Genomic DNA, 19376 nt, shown 5'->3' with positions numbered 1-19376 from the left:
GGATCCTCGCCTTCTTCTTGGGCCCTCATGCATGTGTATCCTCTGTATCCTTTGGAAATTCTTATAATCTGCATATTTCCACAGCATTTTATATGCATGAGAAAAGCCCCGCATAAAAATGTGGCTGTCGGGATGGCGGGATGGCAGGCTGGCAGCATCTCCATTGTATGGAGAAATCACTGTATTATCTGTCTGTAACAACAATTTTTCTACGAGCAGATTTGTCATGCATCAAATATTGTTTTGTCCATTTTCCATTTTCCATTTCCCATATGGCACGCGTCCTTCCCCTCTCACACACACAGACACTCCTCTTTTCTCTGGCTATTCTCTGGCTATTTTGTGGCTTTATTAAAAAGTTTACAATGCAACACATTTCTTTGCTTTCCCCATGCTGCATGCCACATATCATGGCTACATTTTTGATGGCCTTCCCCTTACTTTTGGCCTACTTACACACGCTGAGAGAGAGAGAGAGGGAGTACTCTTTGCATTTTGGGTAAAGTTTATCCCTAGAGAGTCCCGTCAGGGATTGCTTTTGTTCCACATATCATATGCATGGGCTGGGAAGGGGGAAGGGTCAACAGATGTTGCCAAAAGTTCTGAGCCCCAGATGGACAAATGGAATACCGAAGCTAAAGAAATAATGTACATTTGTAGATACCCATAGAGTCCATAGAGAACATAGAGAACAAATCATCAAAAACTCTCCAATCCAACTGATTTATTAAATCGCATGCAAATGATTAAACGACCAAAACCTCTCGCATGGAGCCCGAGTGTAAGAGGGAGACAAAGTTCTCGAATTGTACACATGTGTCACGTGGCAAGCAGTTCGTCAATTCAAAGTGTTGCGACTTGTCGAAACTTCAGTTTGTGGTTCTGTCATTAGTTGCAAAATGTTGCCATGGCTCTGACTTTCCCTTCGCTGTCTTCCACCACCCACCACCCGCCAACCACCACCCACCTCCTTATTGTGGCCTAGTTGTAAGCCTAAGTGTTTCCCCATAAATGACATTCACAAACCGAGCCAAAGAACTTTTCGTGCTAGATGAAAAGTTTTCCCCAACTGGAAAGCAATTTTCCTTCTGTTAAAGCAGAACTTAATTAGCAGAACATTTCCAATAAAACAAACGAAAATTAATACAGCCATAACGGAATAAATGCTAAAAATACCTTACATTCCTTTCCTGGCAAAGCCAGAGAGGCCGCTGCTGCTGATATTCTCTCTCTTACTCCTATTTACGCTCTTTATACAGTTCTAGCGGTAGATTTTTTTCGAATTTGATCTCACTTTAACACTTTCACTCACTTTTTGCACTGCACACTCACTTTCACAGCAGAAAAAAGCAAAAAAAACTCAACAAAAAATACTCAAGCGAAGGGACTCGCCCTGATGCCGTTATTTTGCATCGTCTTCTTTCCACTCAAATTCCCATAGCTGGAAACGAGCGCTGGAAGCAGCGCTAAAACTGCGACGCAATTTAATTTTTTCGGACCTTTTTTTCACGAAGAAAAAAAACATTGAAATTGATTATTTGCGCACTTGCAGTGATCTTTTTTAATTGTTTCTTATCCTTTGGCTCTCGATACACATGGAATTGCATTTTGCGGCCTTTTTCCACCACTTTTCATAACTTTCCTGGCTTTTCACAACATTTTTCACCACTTTTCCTGCAGATTTTCTTTGCAAACCCTTTCTACACTTATCACACGGGTTTTTACATAATTTTCCGCACTTTTTCCACTATTTTTCCGCAATTTTAGCTTCACGTTGCAAAAAAAAATGCGTCTGCGACGAGCGCTCTTCCCGCAGCATTCGCTCAATTCAAGGTGAACGCACTCTCTGAGAAAATTCGAGAGCGGCTTTGCTTTTATGTGAGGTGTTTGCTGTTGCTTTGAAGGGTAGAGGGAGAGAGCGCATAGATGACCTCTTCAGCATAGAAGAGGTGTGTAGATTATTCTTATTGCTGATCCTCTCTTCCTCTTGCATGTGGTGTGAGTGCAGGGGCAATGCCCTGAAAGGGAGACGAAAACTTAAGAGCGCAACACCTTCGCTGAGAGCGGCTTTGCTTTTGCAATGTGTGTGCTGTTGCTTTGATGGATAGAGGGAGGGATCAGCAGAGAAGAGGTAGATTACTTTAAAGAGTTCTTATTGCTGATCCTCTCTTCCTACTGCATGTGGTGTGAGTGCAGGGGCAATGCCCTAAAAGGGAGGCGAAAACTTAAGAGCGCAACACCTTCGCTGAGAGCGGCTTTGCTTTTGCATTGTGTGTGCTGTTGCTTTGCCTTATGCTCTAGGAGCGTGGAGGGAGTGAGCGCATAGATGACATCATCAGCAGAGGAGAGGTAGATTTGAAGAGTTCTTATCTTTGATCCTCTCTTCCTACTGCATGTGGTGTCGTTGCGAGTGCAATGACCCAAAGCGTAGGCGAAAACTTAAGAGCGCAGGTAAGCGCTTCTATGCATGTAAGAGCGGCTTGCTTTTTGTTGCTGCTGCCTTGGAATATGGATAGCCTGCCTTGCCTGCTCTGTAGGGTAGGGAGGGGGGCGAGTTAGGAAGTGTGTGGGAGAGGATCCGCATAGGTGAGAGATTCCCGTTACATTACACAAATGTCTGTACACGTATCCTTCCTAATCTGTTGTGGGCGTTGCTTAATTTTCTAAGTCTCTTCATGTGATAGATATATGTATGCATGTACAATGTACACGCTCTTAGTCACCGTGCCATTTGTAATTAATCTAATCCTATTATCCTTTTGATTTCACGGGCACCCAGCTGTGCACATTAACCCCAGCCTTAGCCCCATCCCCAGCCCCCAGCCCCAACCCCTGCCCCAACCCCTGCCCCCAGCAGCAGCCTCTGCTGTAATGATGATGATTATGATCAAATTTGAATCTAATGAAATGTAAACGAAAGCAAATCAACGGGAAACGGGCACACCCGAGCACGCCGAAGCGGGGAATACCCTGCCCGAAAATCAGTTCCAGCGAGAAGGAAGCACTGAACGAACGACTCGACTGACAATTAATCAATGTCCAAACATATTAAACGAAGTAGTACTCATTCCACGAGTGTCCTCTTAGTGGCAATGAGGGACGGAGGACTCACTCAAGTGGAGATCTAATGACAGGAGGATGTTGAAGGATGTGAGGGGAATGTCAATCATACGCCATGTGTGCCACATCAACAACAGGGTCTGCCCGAAGGCTTTACTTGCTCTCTCTCCCTCGCTCTCTCTCTCCCTATCTCTCGCTCTTCGAAAGAGAAAGTCAGTATGTTGCTAGAAAAGCCTAATCACAAAGAAAGAACTCAAAAGTTTTCCACCCCACCCCCCACCCACACACCCACACACAGACAGACAGGGAGAGATTTTCCTTTCAAAGTCAAAGCCTGTCTGGTGTCTGTTGTCGCTGCAATTGTCGCTGGCGACAAATAGCAAAAGTTCCCCGAAGGTTTGTTAACTTAAATTGTTTTGTGGTTTTTTGACAAGGCCAAGACTTACACCCACCCACCCACACCCACCCACACACACAAGACTATGGAAATGTTAGCCAAATTAAACACTTAGGGGAAGTGCTGTACAAATAATGAAAAGAAAATCATATAATTTGCATTATGTCAAAGCTGAAAGTGGCCCAAAACATTTCGACCCGCCAGAGCGCGTGCTCAAGTAGTACCAAGAAATGGAAAACTTTTGGCCGCGTGTTGGAGTGACCAGCCCCGTGGTCGAGCGGTGGTGGGGTGGCACGTGGGGTGGCACGGGGATAGTGCAGAAATTTCAACCATTTATAACTTTGTTGAAAGTTCATTGAACGAAAATGTTAAATGAAAATCATTCGAAACGGAAGATCGAATGCCCAGAATGCCCAAAGGGAATGCCCGATGATGTTGAATGCAGAAATTCCGATGGAAAAGCAGACTTCATTAAGCTGCCTGGGGAAAATAGTTTTAATTGGATTTCCAACTATGTGAATATGCATTTTGCAATCGGTCAGTCGGTCATAACTGCCTCTCTTTGGGTCCTGCTGGCCCCTCTCCTGTCCTTTCCTGTCCTGTCCTGTCCTGCCCTGTTGCTCAGCACCCGACAAGGCACCACAGAATGCAATTTGATGGCTCCATTAGACATCTGTAGAACCACCTTATGTTACAGCAAAAATTGATGACTTTTTCTTGAGGGACCTAAGCGGATTTCCAGCTGAAACTTGGTTCCCCCATCAGGTTTCCTTTTGCCCCAAACAGGACATCGATTTCTTTGGGAAATTCATTCGAAATTCCACTCTGTTTTCCCACAATATTTAATTCAATTTGGGAAATATATTTGTTGTTGATTTCTGTTTTAAATTTCAATTAGAAATTCTCTTGGCGACATGTGCCCGACTTTAATTAGGATTCGCATTATAATAAATGTTAACAAATCCTTGGGGACCCTGGGGGTAATATTAAACAATCCTGCGGACTGGATACTGGATACTGGAGACTGGAGTTGCTTTTGCGCATTAAGCAAAGGATAAACAGAGCCGGGAGGGGGCTCCTGTCCTTCCTCCATGACGTCGCCGAACTCCTGTCAACATCCAAAAGCATTCTTTATGCTCCTCATTGCAAACACTTTCCCGTCCCACTTTGTTGTTGTGAAAATTAACAACTTCATATGTCAGCAGTGATATCTTCATGCCCCATGCCACACACACGCACCCACCCACACACGCACCCACACACCTCGCATAAAAAGTGTATCCCCGTTGTCGCAGCTTTATCATTCGTGCCACACACGAGCATGGGGGGTGGGGACTGGGGGACTGGGGGACTGGGGGGGACTGGGACACGGCTTTAAGCGAAGCTCATTTGCATGAATTGCCTTCGCTGGTGCTGAAGCTCTTATCAAGCGGCAACCAACACTCCATAAATTGTCTAAAATTAGCCATAAACAAAAGCAAACTGAAAAACAGCTTTGTTGCAACAATCTCTCAAGTGTGTGGCAACCTGCCGGCAGCCCTTGACACCCTCTCTTAAGCTCGTTATGCTCTATTATAGTGATACACCAGGGGGGCGGGGGGCCCCCGGCTCCATGGTAACCGCCATCATCCGCATCCGCATCCGCATCCTCTGCTTCGGTGGTGGGACTGGGGGAGGGGGCAGGGGGGGCAGGGGAAAAAGCTAGAGCAACATAGAAAATATGTCTGTTGTTGTTACTGTGGAGTGGAATGAAATGGAATGGAGTGGAGTGGAGTGGCCTTTTGATTTCCGTTGCCATAATTTATTATTATCCCAACGCAAAATAAAATAATTTGTATAAAAGCCATTGCCCAGGGAGATGGGAGACGGTAGATGGGAAGAAAGGAAACCAAAACTGGGCGAGTCCTAAAAACAAAAACCTCAGAAAAATAAGGGGGAAAATATAAAACAAATAGGTGCAAAACGGATCTGAGCTGGGGTCCCACGGCGATCTGTGGATGCTCTTTGGCAGTAGCAGAATTCGATGATCAGGCCAAGGGACTCGAGAGCTGGTCGAGGCTTTCCTTTTGGGCCCTATTTGAGCCCTTTTGCAAGGGCTTTCCACCCCATTACCACCCTTTTACCTGCACTAATGTACCCCTCATTTGTGCAGGGAATTCCTTTTACAAACCCCAGCGTAAAAACAAAAAAACTTTTGCAGCCCAAAAGAGGATCCCCATTGTATTTATTTCTCTTTTGGGCGTTTTTTTTTTGTTAACCTCTTGGGCGAGTTTCCTGTGCTGGGGGTTTGTTTTTCCTGTCAGCCACAAGAACAACAACAATGGACAGTGTTCGCACACTTTAAAGACCGGCAGTGGGCGCGCTTCCGTGCCAGCCCGTGCCAGCCCGTGCCAGCCCGTGCCCTCCCCGGCTGGGGTTAAAGTTGGAAGTTCGAGGAGCTGTTACTTTTTTTATGGCCCACTGTGCCGCTGACGGGGCGCCTGATTGAGCGTAAAGTTGTTAAACTTGAGGAGTGCTAAGTGCCCTCGGCCCACCATCTGGGCCCTGTCCACCCCCCCACGATTATGGCCAATAAAGCACGCATGTCGGCGCCAGAGCTCCTCCGGCAGGAGCGACTGTGCTTAAAAAATTAAATACGCCTCGGCCGGGCTCTCGGGCCGGGCCCTCCTCTCGGCTTCATATCCTTTTCAGAGGTGTGTTCACCGGACAATGTCCGGCTGGGATGGTCACAGTGGGGCACGGTGGGTGGCTGCTCTGCTGCACAGTGGGTGGTATAAATTTATTAGTTTCTGGCTGCTGGCTGTTGGCTGCCTGGAAAAAGGACCAACAAGATGCGAGAGATTAACCTCAACTTACGAGCCACTTGTTCCGGGTTCTTGGTAAATGCTCCCCATAATCGGTGTCCGGAGAGGAGGAGGCGCAGGAGGGGCAGATCAGTTGGCTCTTTAAAAACAGAGAAATTGGTTCATTGACCTGACAGAAAGTTGGTTGTTTTCAATGGAATTTCCCTAACTCTTTCTCGTGACTTTAGCGGAATCTTCTAGTTTGAGGAGTCTAGGATTAGGTGACGTCGTCCGCTGTGTGGAGGACCATCCACTCTCTCCCTCTCGGCGCTCACAGACAGACAAGCGCTAGAAAGGGATAGCACACGCTTGACGTTATTCACGTTTGACAGCCGCATAGGATGGTCCTCGAAAGAGAGCAGTTGTGGTGACGCCTAAACTCATCCTGGGCGAGTCCAATTAGTTGCTGCGTCTCCTGCGTGGACTGTGCCACATATACAATGCATTTGTTTTATGGACCAACAAAATATAATTGCTCCCCGTCCCCCCCGTACCCAGGGCTGTTTTCCAATCAAAAGAAGCGGCATATGCGTATGTGCAATATGTAAATTGGTTTGCAAAATCGTGGTTTGTTTTGTGCAATAAACACCGCCACAGCCACAGCCACTCCACTAATACACTACCAACAAAACGCAGCAAATGGACATAAAGAGAGAAAATGAGTTACCCTTTCGAACCCTTCCGAGGACTTTTCCCACCGATTAATGGAGAGTTATGTGTCAAACCTCTCGAGCAAGTAATACTACCCTTTCGTGAGGGTATAATTAATGTAAAATGCAGTCAAATTATATTCAAATGCGAAAATGCGACGAGAAGCAGCGCCGCAACACAATTGCGGCGGCAAATAAGTGTCATTGGTGTTGCTGTGGCAATTTCTTTCTTTTTTTTTCGGCTGGCGACTGGAGAGTCAGGGACCCAGTGGCGCCTCTGGAAGCCGCACAACACACACACACACACACACATAGCGAATAGTCAGGCTGGCGTCTGGAATATAAGCACACTTTTTATGCAAAACGAATCAAAATCCAATTATAAACCAAAAGCATGCGTTTGTCCGGGCGTGGGCTTCAAAAAAAAGGGGATAGAGAGTGTGGCATTAGCAAAGGGGGACGGACTGCAGTAGCCTCTCCAAACCAGACACACACACACACACACACACAGAAGCCCACAAAAACCGCAGCAGAGCGGCCGGCCCGAGAGACGATGCGACGAGCAGCGCAGCAGCAGAGACAGCGGGCACCAGCAGACGAAAAGAGATAGCAACAGCGACGACGCTTGGAAAGATGGCGGCAGCGAGCAGCCCCCAAAATATAATTATGTAGAAGGCCAGCAGGCAAGCGAAACCCTAATTTTATGGCAATATTGTCTTTATTTTGTTTGGAAAAAATATATTATTTTATTTTATACGTATAGCTGATCTCCTGGCGATCGTCCTCCCCAACACCAACGTCACAGTGACCAAGAAGGGCCCATATCCCCCTTGTTGTTGGGCAGCGATCCGCCTTTCAGCCCGGCGCACAGCATCGCAATTTATCCAAAGCCGGTCACAGCTCGGTCCTGGTCGAATTGCAGTGCCCATGATAGTCGGAGGGTCGCACTCTTCGATATCTTCATCTAAACTGGTCCTCGCCAAAGCAGGCAATGTCTGGCTTCACAATTTTCCCTCTAACCTTGGGCAAAGATCGCCCTCTTCATCCAGGCCATTTGGTACTGGAAACTGCCGTGTGCCTCGACCAACAAGATAACGAAAATGTGCGTGTGAGCATGTCCCGATGGCGAGGCACGAGATGAACGAAGTCAACAACTGGAACGGAGACAGACATCCGCTCCGTTCCTTCGTCTTACAATCGAGTAAGAGAAAGAGATATGGAATACGAGCCATTCGTCCGCAAGTGCTAACTGGTGCCCTCAAATTCAAACTTGAGTCGTGATGGTATGGCATTAGTATTGCTAGTATTATTTATAGATAAGATAATTAAATTACTTAAAGCGGCCCGCAAGTCTTACAATACAGATCCATGACAGACCTCGAATTTAATGGTAATTTTTCAGCTAGGAGAAAACTATTGCCATAAGTTGGAGCACATGTGATATAGTAGTCTATTATAGAAGTCTATTAAAAATTTCTAAATGTATTTAACTAAATGAATCCGTGGTCTCAAAAATGAAGCACCACCTTCCAAAATCCTTATTAGTGGACCCTTTTTAATACATATTACTGCACCTCCTTCCACTATAGGAAATTCTCCTGATGATCATGACCAAATTCTTATTGGTGGACCATTTACAAAGATTTGGCCATGGCCCGCGAATTAGAGCCCAAACTGGAACCCCAAAGGCCAGCCAGGGAAATAAATATAAAATAATAGCTAATATATAATTAAATATTACCTAACAGAAAATAAGGAATAAGAAAGAACACCAATTAACATTTAGTTGCTTTTTTTTTGGCTGGTACTAATTTGGTGCCCTAATTGGAATCCTTTTCCTGAAGGAGTGAATTTTATCAGACAATTTCAGTGGCGTTTGGAAACGCCTTTGTGGCAATAAAAGAAAGAGATCATTCAAATGCCAGAATGGAAATCAAATTAATTATACTCGTTTTTTTCCATTGTTGAGGCTTATAAAGATTATATGGGTCCGGTTTCACCCATGGCTTGGGTCTTCCATTGTTTCTCCTTTTCGCAATTGCTGCTCCTCTAAGACTTTTTTGCTTTCTCTTTGGTCTTTTCAAGTGGGGCTCCCTTTTTGGCTCCCTATTTTTCTGCTAATTTTCTTTAATTGTTTAACCCTTTTTTTTGGGGGGGGGATGAGGCTCCAGCCAAATTGTAGACGTTTTTTGTGAAGTTTAAAGTTAAATTTATTAATTAATTTTAAATCATTTATATTTATTATGTATACATATATAATTTTTACAAGTTCGTAAAGCTAGCTCGAAAAGGTTTTTAAATGTTTTAAATGTATGTTTCGTTAATCGTTTCCTAATTTTCATCTATTTTGAATTTGGTTTTGGTTTCGATTCTCGAAAGGGGAAATTTCGCATGTCCTTTAGACGATTCTCAAGAGGGATTCTCAAGAGGGCCTTCGATCTAATATATGGGCCATTACTCTACACTATGTTTTGGGGGTTATCTACTTATTTTGAAGTGCAGTAGATGCATAGGTGTTGTTTGTTTTCTCTTATATTCCTAGGTACAACTTAAACTCTAGAATCTAGACACGGTCAGTGGGGGGAGCGGGGGTCATCTCGAGTTCAACAATTGTAGCTAAAACATAAAAACTAACCACAACAGAAGCTTAACTTAACCAAGAACATATGTATGCGTGTGGTGGGGGGGGGCCGTAGAGCAAGGGGCGCTAAGCAGGAAGAAACAAAAAAAATTGTATATTTCACTTGAAGATTTGTCCGTCAGCTTCCGTCTTCGACAAAGATATACACGACGATAGGCACAGGCAGAGGAGCAGCATTAGAGGAGCTCTTCGTTGGCGTCTGGCCGCAGGGGGGGCCGTGGCGGTAGCTCTCGGCGTCTCCTCACACGTGCAAGGAGGTCCGCATGATCCGGCTCCTCGTCGATGGCGCCGTAAAGATCGGCATACTCCTCGGGCACCATTGCCATATCGACGCCCAGCTCCTTCTCCTTGTCCCTGCGCTCCTTCAGCTCGCGTGCCTTCTGCTCCTCCTCCTGCTGCTGCTGCTGCTGCTTCTTGCGGTTCTCATAGTTGACCAGACGCTGCCCCACCAAGTACTTGTCCACCTTGATCGAGAGATAGAGCTTCTTCAGCTGCTTGATCTGGAAGAGAACGAAACAGATGGTGCCCACCGCGGCGAAGCTGACGGGATACACCAGCCGATAGATGCACTGCCGCGTGTAGCGATCCACAAAGAAGACGGGCAGCACCATCCTGGCCATCACATAGGGTATGGCCAGGGCAAGGCCAAAGGTCGTCACCACCGGCCCGGCCAAGTCCCGCATCACGAACTTCAGGTCGAAATCTCGCAGTCCATCCGTGTAGGCGCGCTCCAGGGCACGCCGCAGATGCCACTCGGGCCCCATGAGGGTCAGAGCAATGGCTATCTTTGTGTAGAGCATGCCCAGCGCCCAGTCCTGCCACAAGAAGTGTATGGGTGTCTTGCGTAGGGGCACGCGCAGCGGTATCACCACCACCAGCTCCAGGAGCAGGCCGAAAAGCAGCGGCACAAGCACAAAGATGCCCACCAGCGTGATCACGGGCAGGGCGTACTGCAGGGTGACGGTGGCCCAGTGCTTCAGCTTGTTGACAATCGCCGTGCGACCTTGGGGCAGGAGGGTCGCGACCACAGCCACTCCGCGGAGCACAATCCAGCAAAGATAGCCCCCAATCTCGGCGGTGTACAGCTCGTGGGCGCGCAACAGTCGCTCATTCTTCCTTGCCGCCTCGGGATCTACGGCTGGCAGGGGTCCTTCCGCCGCGGCAGCAGCAGCAACTCCTTTCTCGGCCTGCTGTCCCGTCCAGAGCACCATCAGGCGGCGACCAATGTACACGGGCACCGTCAGCGTCAGTATGGCGGCGCCCACAATCGACAGGCACATCAGAGTCATAAGCGCGCACAGGCGGAAGGCGAAGAGAGTGGGCTTCTCGTACGGCTGGAAGCCCATGGGCGCATCCCGCTGCATGATCGCCTGATGGGCGGCGGCCAGATTTCGCGGTAGATGTATGGGAAACGGATCCACAGGGGGCGGCGGCGGTGGTGGCGGTGGAGCCTGCGGCGCCACATCTGGATTGGCGTTTTCAACGGCTCCGTCCACGCCCACGCCCTCGCCCTCGCCTTCGGCGGCGGCTGCCGGCTCGGGCTCTGGAGCGGGCAATAGGTAGCTGCGTATTCCCAGAAGCCAGGACACGGCCGTGCACCAGATGCGGAGCACACCCTTCAGCCAGATGCGTGTTTGGGTTTGCTCAAAGAACCCGGGCAAGACAATCTATGGAAAGGATCGCAGAGGATTAACGGGCATTCCAGGAAGGCGGAGCAGCGACTCACCTGCAGGAGCAACAGCTGCAGACTCAAATCGTTCACCTCCGCATCTCCGCTCAGGGCATAGGGCAAGAAATTGGGCCAGGCCACCTGCAGTATGCGTATGGGCAGCCACAGCATCAGGAGCACCGCGAAGCCAAAGATCATGGCCGAGGCCACCAGTCGCCGGATGTGCCGCACAATGGGCACATGGATCATCTCCTGAATGGGACTGAAGTCGGGGTCGTTGACGTTGCGAAAGATCCATAGCACGCCCGGACGCAGCACCTCTCGCAGCAGAGAGATGAACGCGGCAAAGTAGTAGACATAGACCATGCCAAACATCCAGTGAATGAAGAGGGAGGTGCCCGGGGCCGCCTTAAAGCTCGCCTTGCGATCCTTCAGGCTGGCATCGAGCAGGGGCAGCGAGCAGATGTCCAGCCACCAGCCGCAGACGAGCGGCAGCACGCCAATCTCCACCACAGAGAGGAGCGAGACCTTCACCACAATGTAGCAGAGGCCGATGAACCAGCAGACGCGACGCATTTGGAAGGTGTGGGCGAGAAATTGCAGCACAACGAGCGTCAGTCCGATGCAGCAGTAGCCAAAGAGAGTCGTTATCAGGCCGTGGAAGTGCAGCAGAGGCTTCTCCGGCTGCAGCAGGTCCATGGAGCTCAGTATGAAGTTGCCCACGCAGTACGGGCAGAAGGCAAACGTAAAGATGAACATCGTGTTGAGGGAAGTGATCCAGAAGACATGCTCCAGAAAGACCAGCGAACCGTCCAGTCCCAGGAGCCGCTCCCAGGTCAGCTCTTCGGCGGCCCGATCCCACTCCATGGGGTTCCAGTTCTGTTCATCGGCCTCTGCTTCTGCTGGGTTCCCAGCGGCAACTGGAGCTGGATTTCTCGGATCTCCGCCTGCTCCCTGGACATCGCCTTCGTTGTCGGCCGGGGCCGGTGCTGCATTGTCCATGGGGGGCACATCCTGTGGGGCCTCGCCATTGTTGTTGTCATCTTGGGCGGCAGCCGCAGCGGCAGCCGCAGCGGCAGCGAAAGCATCTGCCTCATCGGCCGGAGGGGCGGCCGCAGGCCCTGGAGCGGCAGCAGCCGCAGCTGGCTGGGCGGCCGCAGGGGCATCGTCGCGCTCCAGCCAATCGGGTCCGCCGCCATGAAGGATCTGCTCCCTCAGCCAGACGAGGCCAATGAAGGAGAGCAGCGTACAGGTGACCACAAAGCATCCACGAAAGGCATCCGAAGGCAGATTATCCATGGAGAAGATGTCGAACGGCAGCGAGAGGATCATGTCAAAGGAGTTGGCCCGAAAGAGATAGCGATAGGTGCGGTAGGCGGAGAGGGGGACCAGTCCGAACCAGGCGAGGCCCACCAGCGAGTAGTGGAGCCAGCAGCGGGCGGCCTCCAGCACCGCGGACATGAGACCCACGAGCACATCCTTCACGGGCAGCACGCGCGGCATATCCGGGGCGTAGATGGGCTGAAAGCTGAAGCGGTGGCCGCACAGCTCGCAGTACTCCTTGTGCGAATAGCGCATCCACTGCATCAGGCAGTCCTGGTGGATGTACTTGATGCTGCCCGTGCAGATGCATGGATAGAAGAGCGGGCGGTCCTGCTGCGCCTCGCAGCGGCACACGCGACAAATGTCGCCCTGCGACAGATCGTCCATCGCGTATCCTAGGTGTCTAGTCTACTATTCCCGCCGACAAGTGCCAACGGCCATTTGCGCAGCGCAGTTTAGCGAGGGGGTCGCTCGCTAATTGGGGTTTCCACTCGACGACGACTGCAACGACGACGACGACGGCGACTACGTGTGTGTTGTCGCAGATAATTGTTGTAGCTACTAGCTATAGTTTCTCCTGACAATGGCGGTGGTCACCTGACCCACGAGAGTTTTTAGAGCTGAAGTAATTTCTGAATTTGGTCGAAAACGCAGTGGTTGTCTGATATTACGACAAACAAAAATATTTCACTAAAAAATATAGCTGCCACTGAACGGGTGTGTGCACACTTTCGAATTTGAGGAAAATCACAAAACTAGAGATGTTCGAAAAGTCACGTCAAACGGTGTCACGAAAATAGCCAACTCTGACCCTGCAATAACCCAAGAATTGGAAAATATTTTAGAAGCAAAACAGGCTGGGAATCTCTGGCATAGATAGAAATAGTAAGCAGAAACTTAATACTCCTGCAGTTCAAATTTAGTGAAATTAATATTCAAATTTGTTCGCATAACATGATTACACCGTGACCTTGAAGTAACAACTTGGCTCACCTCTAGTGCTGCAGTGTTCACACACCCGCCGAAAACGAACGCGACTCTGTGGCAACGCCACACAAATCAGCTGGCAGCACCCTCAACATTTGTTTTTGTCATTTGTCATTTGTCAGGCCACAATTTTGCAATCAATTCTCGTAACATAACATTTCTTTCGCTCAAATACAAAATGCAGCGCCAATTGCTAAACACCCTGGGACGCGGCACGCGTCAACTCATCCATGGACAGCAGATGCGTCCGCTGTCAGTGTCGGCGCAGCGTCGGGAGATCTTCAAAGTGCAGAGCGCCGAGGATTTCGACAAAAAGGTGAAGAACAGCCAGACACCCGTGATTGTGGACTTTTTCGCAACGTGAGTGTGGTATTCCATTCCGTAAAAGGAAAACTCATACTAAATCTCTTTACCTCCCCGCCTTCCACCAGTTGGTGCAATCCCTGCAAGCTGCTGACGCCGCGCATTGAGAATATTGTGGGCGAAAATGCAGGCTCGATTAAATTGGCCAAAGTTGACATCGATGAGCATAGCGAGCTGGCCCTCGACTACGACGTGGGGGCCGTGCCCGTTCTTGTGGTCTTGCAGAATGGCAAGGAGATCAAGCGCATGGTTGGACTCCAGGACGAGGACAAGATCCGCGCCTGGGTCGCTGCCGCTGTCAAGGAATCCAAGAACTAGTCGAAGCATAGAAGATGTCAACATAATGGAGCTAAGCTTTAAGTTACTTCAAAACTTCTTTGGACTTTCGAAATAAATGTTTAATAGGCCGTTGCAACAACAAATATCTTAAATCCTATGCCTTAAACGTATGTTATGTTCTAAATGGAGTACCAGCCGGGCGTGCCGGGGCGCTTCTTATTGCGATCCAGGAACTTGCGGAAGCCATTCTTGGACTCGTCCATGGACTTCTCCTCCTTCTCTTTAATCTCGGCCTTCTTTTCGAACAGCTCGGGAAAGGTGAATTCCTCCGTTTTGGGCTGCAAGAAGGGAAAACATTAGATAGCACCACCCCCCATTGAGATGCGATGATGCCGCATGTTGCACCTACCAGCGTTACATAAGCGTATTTCACATCGTCTTTCTTTGTGACATAGCCATAGGTCTGGTCCCGCCTCGTCTCGCCCAGGGCGATGCGAGTGCGCACATCTATCACTGGGAGCTTGTAGATCTTCTCCAGGTAGCTGCGCACATCGTGGATCGTCATTTCCGTGGACACCGAAAACGTGACCACATTGGGCGGCTGCGCCTCCTCCGGCCGCACCAGTTTCATCCAGAAGTTGGGCAGGAATACCCGCAGCTGGGGATTGCCGCGTTGATAGATGGGGTACCAGCGCGATGACATGGCTTGAATGTTGATGTTTGTTTTTATTCAATAAAATGCAAATTAATATAAAATTGAATTCCCCTTAAATGCACTAAATAATGCCAAAAAGCGTGCAGGTGAATACACGTGCTACACAACACTGGATCGTCAAAACAGCTGATTGTTTAAATGTGATTCTGAGGGAGTCCCATCAGGCCATCATCTCCATAAAATGGTTAAAATCAGGAAAAAGGAGCCCATGAAGAAGCGTCTCACCCGCAAGGAGCAGCGCAAACAGAAACAGGAGGTGAAGAAAACCCACAAGAGGCTCTACCATGCGGGAAAAACAAACGGTACACAGCGCGTGGTCGCTGCGGAAGCGGCCGCGCAGTCGTCAAAGGGCGGCCGAGAGAAGAAGAAGAAGAAGAGGAGAGCGAAAGTGAATCCCGAGGAGATTCCCGTGGAACAGCTGCTGTCTGGGGAAGTGGACGCGGATGATGACGAATCCATTGCCTCGGACTTCAGCGATGCCGAGGTAGATGCCCTCCTTCCCGCCAGCAGAAAGGTGGAGACCTATGAACCGCTGGGAAAGAAGCCGAAGGTGCAGCGCGGCGCCATCCAGCGCCAGGATGAGATGGAGGTGCGCAGACGTGAGCTGCGACAGCAGAAGGAGCTGCAGGGCAAGGCCCGCAAGCAGCGGGTGAAGCAGCTAAAGGTCGACAATGAGGAGGAGGACCGGGAGATCGCCAAGCTGGAGAAGAAGCTGAAGCTCAACAAAAGCAAGGACAAGAATCGTTTGGTCCGCAAGATGTTCAACGATGGCTTGGATTACCTGCTGGACTTTTGCCTGGACGATGATGAGGAGAAGCAAAAGTGGGAGGAAAAGCAGGAGAGAAAGCGCCAGATGAAAGAGCAGCAGGAGAGGGAAGAGGCGGGCATGTGGAGTGACGAGGATGAAGGTGAAGACGAGGAAATGAAGCTGCCAGAAGGCGACGGCGACAGTGAATCGGAAGGAGCAGAGGAGAGCGAAACGGATGATTCCGAAGAGGAGTACAGCGAAGAAGACGATGAAGACCAGCAGGAGGATGAGCAGCCGTCCAAATGTGAGTATCTCCAAGTGGGTCCCACCTCCATTAAACTCACATCTCCCTCCCTATAGTCAAGGAAGACATCTATGGCCGAAAACGCGACGCCGAGGGCAACATACTGCCCGATCCCATCGAACAGGAGGCCACAGCCGCCGGCCAGAAGTACATACCGCCGCATCAGCGTGCCCTAATGGCAGCAGCCAGTGCCGGCACAAACGAAAAGCAGGCCGAGATCCTGGCACGCCTCCTCAAACAATGCAAGGGTCTGCTGAATCGTTTGTCCGAGGCCAATCTCCACAAGATTGCCGTCGGCATTGAGGCCCTCTACATGAAGAACTCCCGCTACAACATGAACGAGACGCTCACAAGGCTGCTGCAGGAGGCGTTGCTGGGACCGACACGCACCCAGGAGCGCATGGTCCAAGAGCATATGGTGCTGCTGGCGTATCTGCACGCGCAAATCGGCAGCGAGATTGGCGCACACTTTCTGCAGACCTTTGTGGAGCTCTTTGACGGGCATCTGAAGGATGGGCATCTGGCCAGCCTGGCAGTGGAGGACAAGCAGCTGAACAACGTTGTGCTGCTCCTCTGTTACATGTACATCTTCAAGATCTACGAACTGAGTCTGCTGATGGAGCTGATCGGTCGCCTGGCCGACAACCTCTGCGAGAAGACAGTCGAATGTCTGCTGCTGATCTTCCAGTCGATAGGGTTCCGCCTGCGCAAGGACGATCCGTTGGCCTTCAAGACCATGATGCAGAATGTTCAGTCAAAGATTGCCGCCGCACCGCTCGAACTCAAGGAGAATCCCCGCCTGCGCTTCATGGTGGACATACTGAATGCCGTGAAGAACAACAACATGAACAAGCTGCCCCAATACGACCCCGAGCTGGCGGAGAACCTGCGCAAGCGGCTCAAGGCCATGCTGAAGAACGATCGCTATGTTGTGACCCTCAACATCGCGCTGGCGGATCTGCTGCGCGCCGACAAGGTGGGCAAATGGTGGATTGTGGGCTCTGCCTGGACGGGGAACCTCAACGAAATGGGCACGGCATCCAAGCAGAAGCCGAACCAGTCGGGATCCTCTGCGGGATTTGCCGATCAACTGCTGGAGCTGGCCAAAAAGCAGCAGATGAACACAGCCGAGCGAAGGAATATCTTCTGCATCATCATGAGTGCCGCCGACTACGTGGATGCCTTCGAGAAGATCCTCCACTTGTCGCTAAAGGATCAGCGCGCGGTGGCTTATGTGATCATACATTGCGCCCTCAACGAGCGCCGCGCGAATCCCTACTATGCGCATTTGGCCCTCAAATTCTGTCAGTACAATCGAAAGTACCAGCTGGCGTTTCAATTTGCCACCTGGGATCGCATCAACGACATTGAATCGCTGTCGAAGGCGCAGATCCGCAATCTTGCCAGCTTTCTGCAGCAGTTGATACTCTCCGCGGGGCTGCAGTTGTCTGTGCTCAAAGTGGTTGACTTTATGCAGCTGGAGAGGCTTAGTTTCTTCTTCATGCGCGAGATCATGGTGAAGCTGCTACTCGCCAGCGACGAGCGAGAGCTGCAGCAGTCGTTCGAGCGCATTGCCAAGAACTCCAAGCTGCAGCAGTTCAAGCAGAGCATTCGTCTGTTCATGCAGCACTTTCTGCTGCAGGAGGAGCAGCTGTCGAAGCTCAAGCTGAAGGAAGAGCAGCAGGAGCTGCTGCAGCAGCGCGTGGATCTGATGGACAAGCTCTTGGCCTACGTGGACTTGTAATTTACAAAATAGAAAGAGTTTTATTTATTAAATTCTAGAGAAAAAACACTAACAATAGGCGTAACACTCAATCGAAGCTCTGGAGTAGGTCACGGGCTCGCTGATAGCGTGTAGATTCTATCAGTTTCTGGCGCTCCGCCTCATCCTCAAGCTTCTCTCCCTCTTTGTCCAGCTTTTCGATGACCTCATCAGCCAGTTTGCTGATTTTTGCGCGAGCTGCGCCCTGGGAACTGGCCAGATACTCCAGGGCTATGTCCCAGATCTCTGCAGCAAGCTTCTCCTCATCGAAGGCCGTCTGCTGTATGGATATCTGGCGTAGTTTCACGAACTTCCACTCCGCCCGGGAGTTCTTCCACTGCAGCAGGTACTCCTCATTGCGCTTGGCCTCCTTGTTGGAGTTCTGGTCCTTTTGGGCCTCGAGACGCTGCTGATGCTTCTGTTTCTTCTTCTGGCGCACGGTGACAATGGCTTTGGTGTTCTCCGGCTTGGAGGCCTCCTGCAGTTGTGCATCTGTGGGCAGGCTCTCCTCGTTTTCCTCATCATCGTCCCCATCGTCCTTGCTGCGTTTCGCTTTGAGGGCAGCCGCCTCCTCACGCTGCTTGCGTTTGGCTACCTTCCGGGGACTAATTTGTGGGTTATCCTCCACCTCTTCGGGGGCCACGGCTACTGGGGACTGTTTAATGCGCTTTTGCTTGGCCAAGGCGTCATTTTCCTTTTGCCTACGCTTGCCTGAATGGATTTGCAAGGTAAATGGATATTCTCTGGGACAGCAATGCTCCCACTTACCTGCTCTCTGCGCTTGCTCCTCCATTTCGGGCTCCACAATCAAACTTTTGGTGGCCACCTCGTCGTCGCTGCTGTTATTCGAGGCAGCTGCTGCTTTCTCGTGCTTGCGCTTTTTGCCCTTGGGCTTCGGTTTGGTCTCCACCTCAGAACGGGCCATTTTTGGCTGGTATTTGATGCGTTCTTGGCTGAGAAATTCAAATCAATTCTCACGTTTTAACCAAATGCGTTCTTTCTAGGGCTGCAAGACCATCGACATTTTGCAACTCTGCCAACCGCAGCGTTTTCCCACTCTAGAGTCTAGACATGCCAGTCATATGTTTGCCCTGCAAATTTCACAACACTAACACTGTCCAAACAAAATATTCCAAAATAATATCCGGTTTTCCTAAGTTTTATTGGTTTAATTAAATAAATACTGATCCGAAATCGATTCAATATACTATCCTTTGTACTGTTGTGCCTATGCAGAGCCACCGTTGCTGATTTTACGCGGTGTGCGGAAAAATTTAACCCGAAACCAACCAAAATTCCCATTGGAACAATTTGCGGCGCGAAAATTTATTAACCCGCGTGCCATAAGTGTGTGTGTGTGTGATAGTTGTTAATAATTAAAATGATGTGATTAAGTGCTTAGTTTAGCGTTTAATAGGTGCTCAGGTATAGGGCTCAATCAATCAGCCATATATAGGTAAGTTTTTTGCTTTAAGTTTTGCTGGCGGCACAAATGTACGACTTTTGCGGCAACAACAAAACGTGGTTTTAGGGCCCCCTGCGCCTTCTGTCAACCGGTAAATGCAGTGTTTGTGTGTGTGTAAAGTGCGTGTGTAAAAAGTGCATTTGTGTGGGGATGGAAGGAAGCTTTGGAAA

At 49.8% G+C, this 19376-nt stretch overlaps 5 protein-coding genes across 5 annotated transcripts; 2 read left to right on the top strand and 3 right to left on the bottom strand.

Annotated features, from left to right (window-relative positions):
• Positions 1–9265: 9265 nt before the first annotated feature.
• LOC6601199 (E3 ubiquitin-protein ligase MARCH6) lies at positions 9266–13265 on the bottom strand. The gene is made up of 2 exons (XM_026992251.1): positions 11318–13265; positions 9266–11258 (listed from the first exon to the last, which is right to left on the bottom strand). The coding sequence occupies exons 1-2, from the start codon at positions 12968–12970 to the stop codon at positions 9768–9770; spliced, it is 3144 nt and encodes a 1047-aa protein (XP_026848052.1). The 5' UTR covers positions 12971–13265; the 3' UTR covers positions 9266–9767.
• A 362-nt stretch (positions 13266–13627) lies between these two features.
• Positions 13628–14355, top strand: LOC6601200 (thioredoxin, mitochondrial). The gene is made up of 2 exons (XM_002026195.2): positions 13628–13930; positions 14002–14355. The coding sequence occupies exons 1-2, from the start codon at positions 13749–13751 to the stop codon at positions 14249–14251; spliced, it is 432 nt and encodes a 143-aa protein (XP_002026231.1). The 5' UTR covers positions 13628–13748; the 3' UTR covers positions 14252–14355.
• LOC6601201 (39S ribosomal protein L23, mitochondrial) lies at positions 14317–14944 on the bottom strand. Its single transcript, XM_002026196.2, has 2 exons — positions 14622–14944; positions 14317–14550 (listed from the first exon to the last, which is right to left on the bottom strand). Exons 1-2 carry the CDS (start codon positions 14913–14915, stop codon positions 14392–14394), a joined length of 453 nt encoding a protein of 150 aa, XP_002026232.1. The 5' UTR covers positions 14916–14944; the 3' UTR covers positions 14317–14391.
• Positions 14945–15108: 164 nt separating this feature from the next.
• On the top strand, positions 15109–17775 carry LOC6601202 (nucleolar MIF4G domain-containing protein 1 homolog). Its single transcript, XM_026992244.1, has 2 exons — positions 15109–15979; positions 16036–17775. The coding sequence occupies exons 1-2, from the start codon at positions 15109–15111 to the stop codon at positions 17721–17723; spliced, it is 2559 nt and encodes an 852-aa protein (XP_026848045.1). The 3' UTR covers positions 17724–17775.
• Positions 17718–18733, bottom strand: LOC6601203 (uncharacterized protein C7orf50). The gene is made up of 2 exons (XM_002026198.2): positions 18510–18733; positions 17718–18452 (listed from the first exon to the last, which is right to left on the bottom strand). Exons 1-2 carry the CDS (start codon positions 18664–18666, stop codon positions 17791–17793), a joined length of 819 nt encoding a protein of 272 aa, XP_002026234.1. The 5' UTR covers positions 18667–18733; the 3' UTR covers positions 17718–17790.
• Between the last annotated feature and the right edge of the window lie 643 nt (positions 18734–19376).

This window comes from Drosophila persimilis, unplaced genomic scaffold (assembly GCF_003286085.1).
Source record: "Drosophila persimilis strain 14011-0111.01,24,50 unplaced genomic scaffold, DperRS2 tig00000732-arrow-arrow-pilon, whole genome shotgun sequence".
NCBI classification, from domain to species: domain Eukaryota; kingdom Metazoa; phylum Arthropoda; class Insecta; order Diptera; family Drosophilidae; genus Drosophila; species Drosophila persimilis.
The sequence above is the reverse complement of the archived record's forward strand: the minus strand, read 5'-3'. Positions and strand labels throughout refer to the sequence as shown.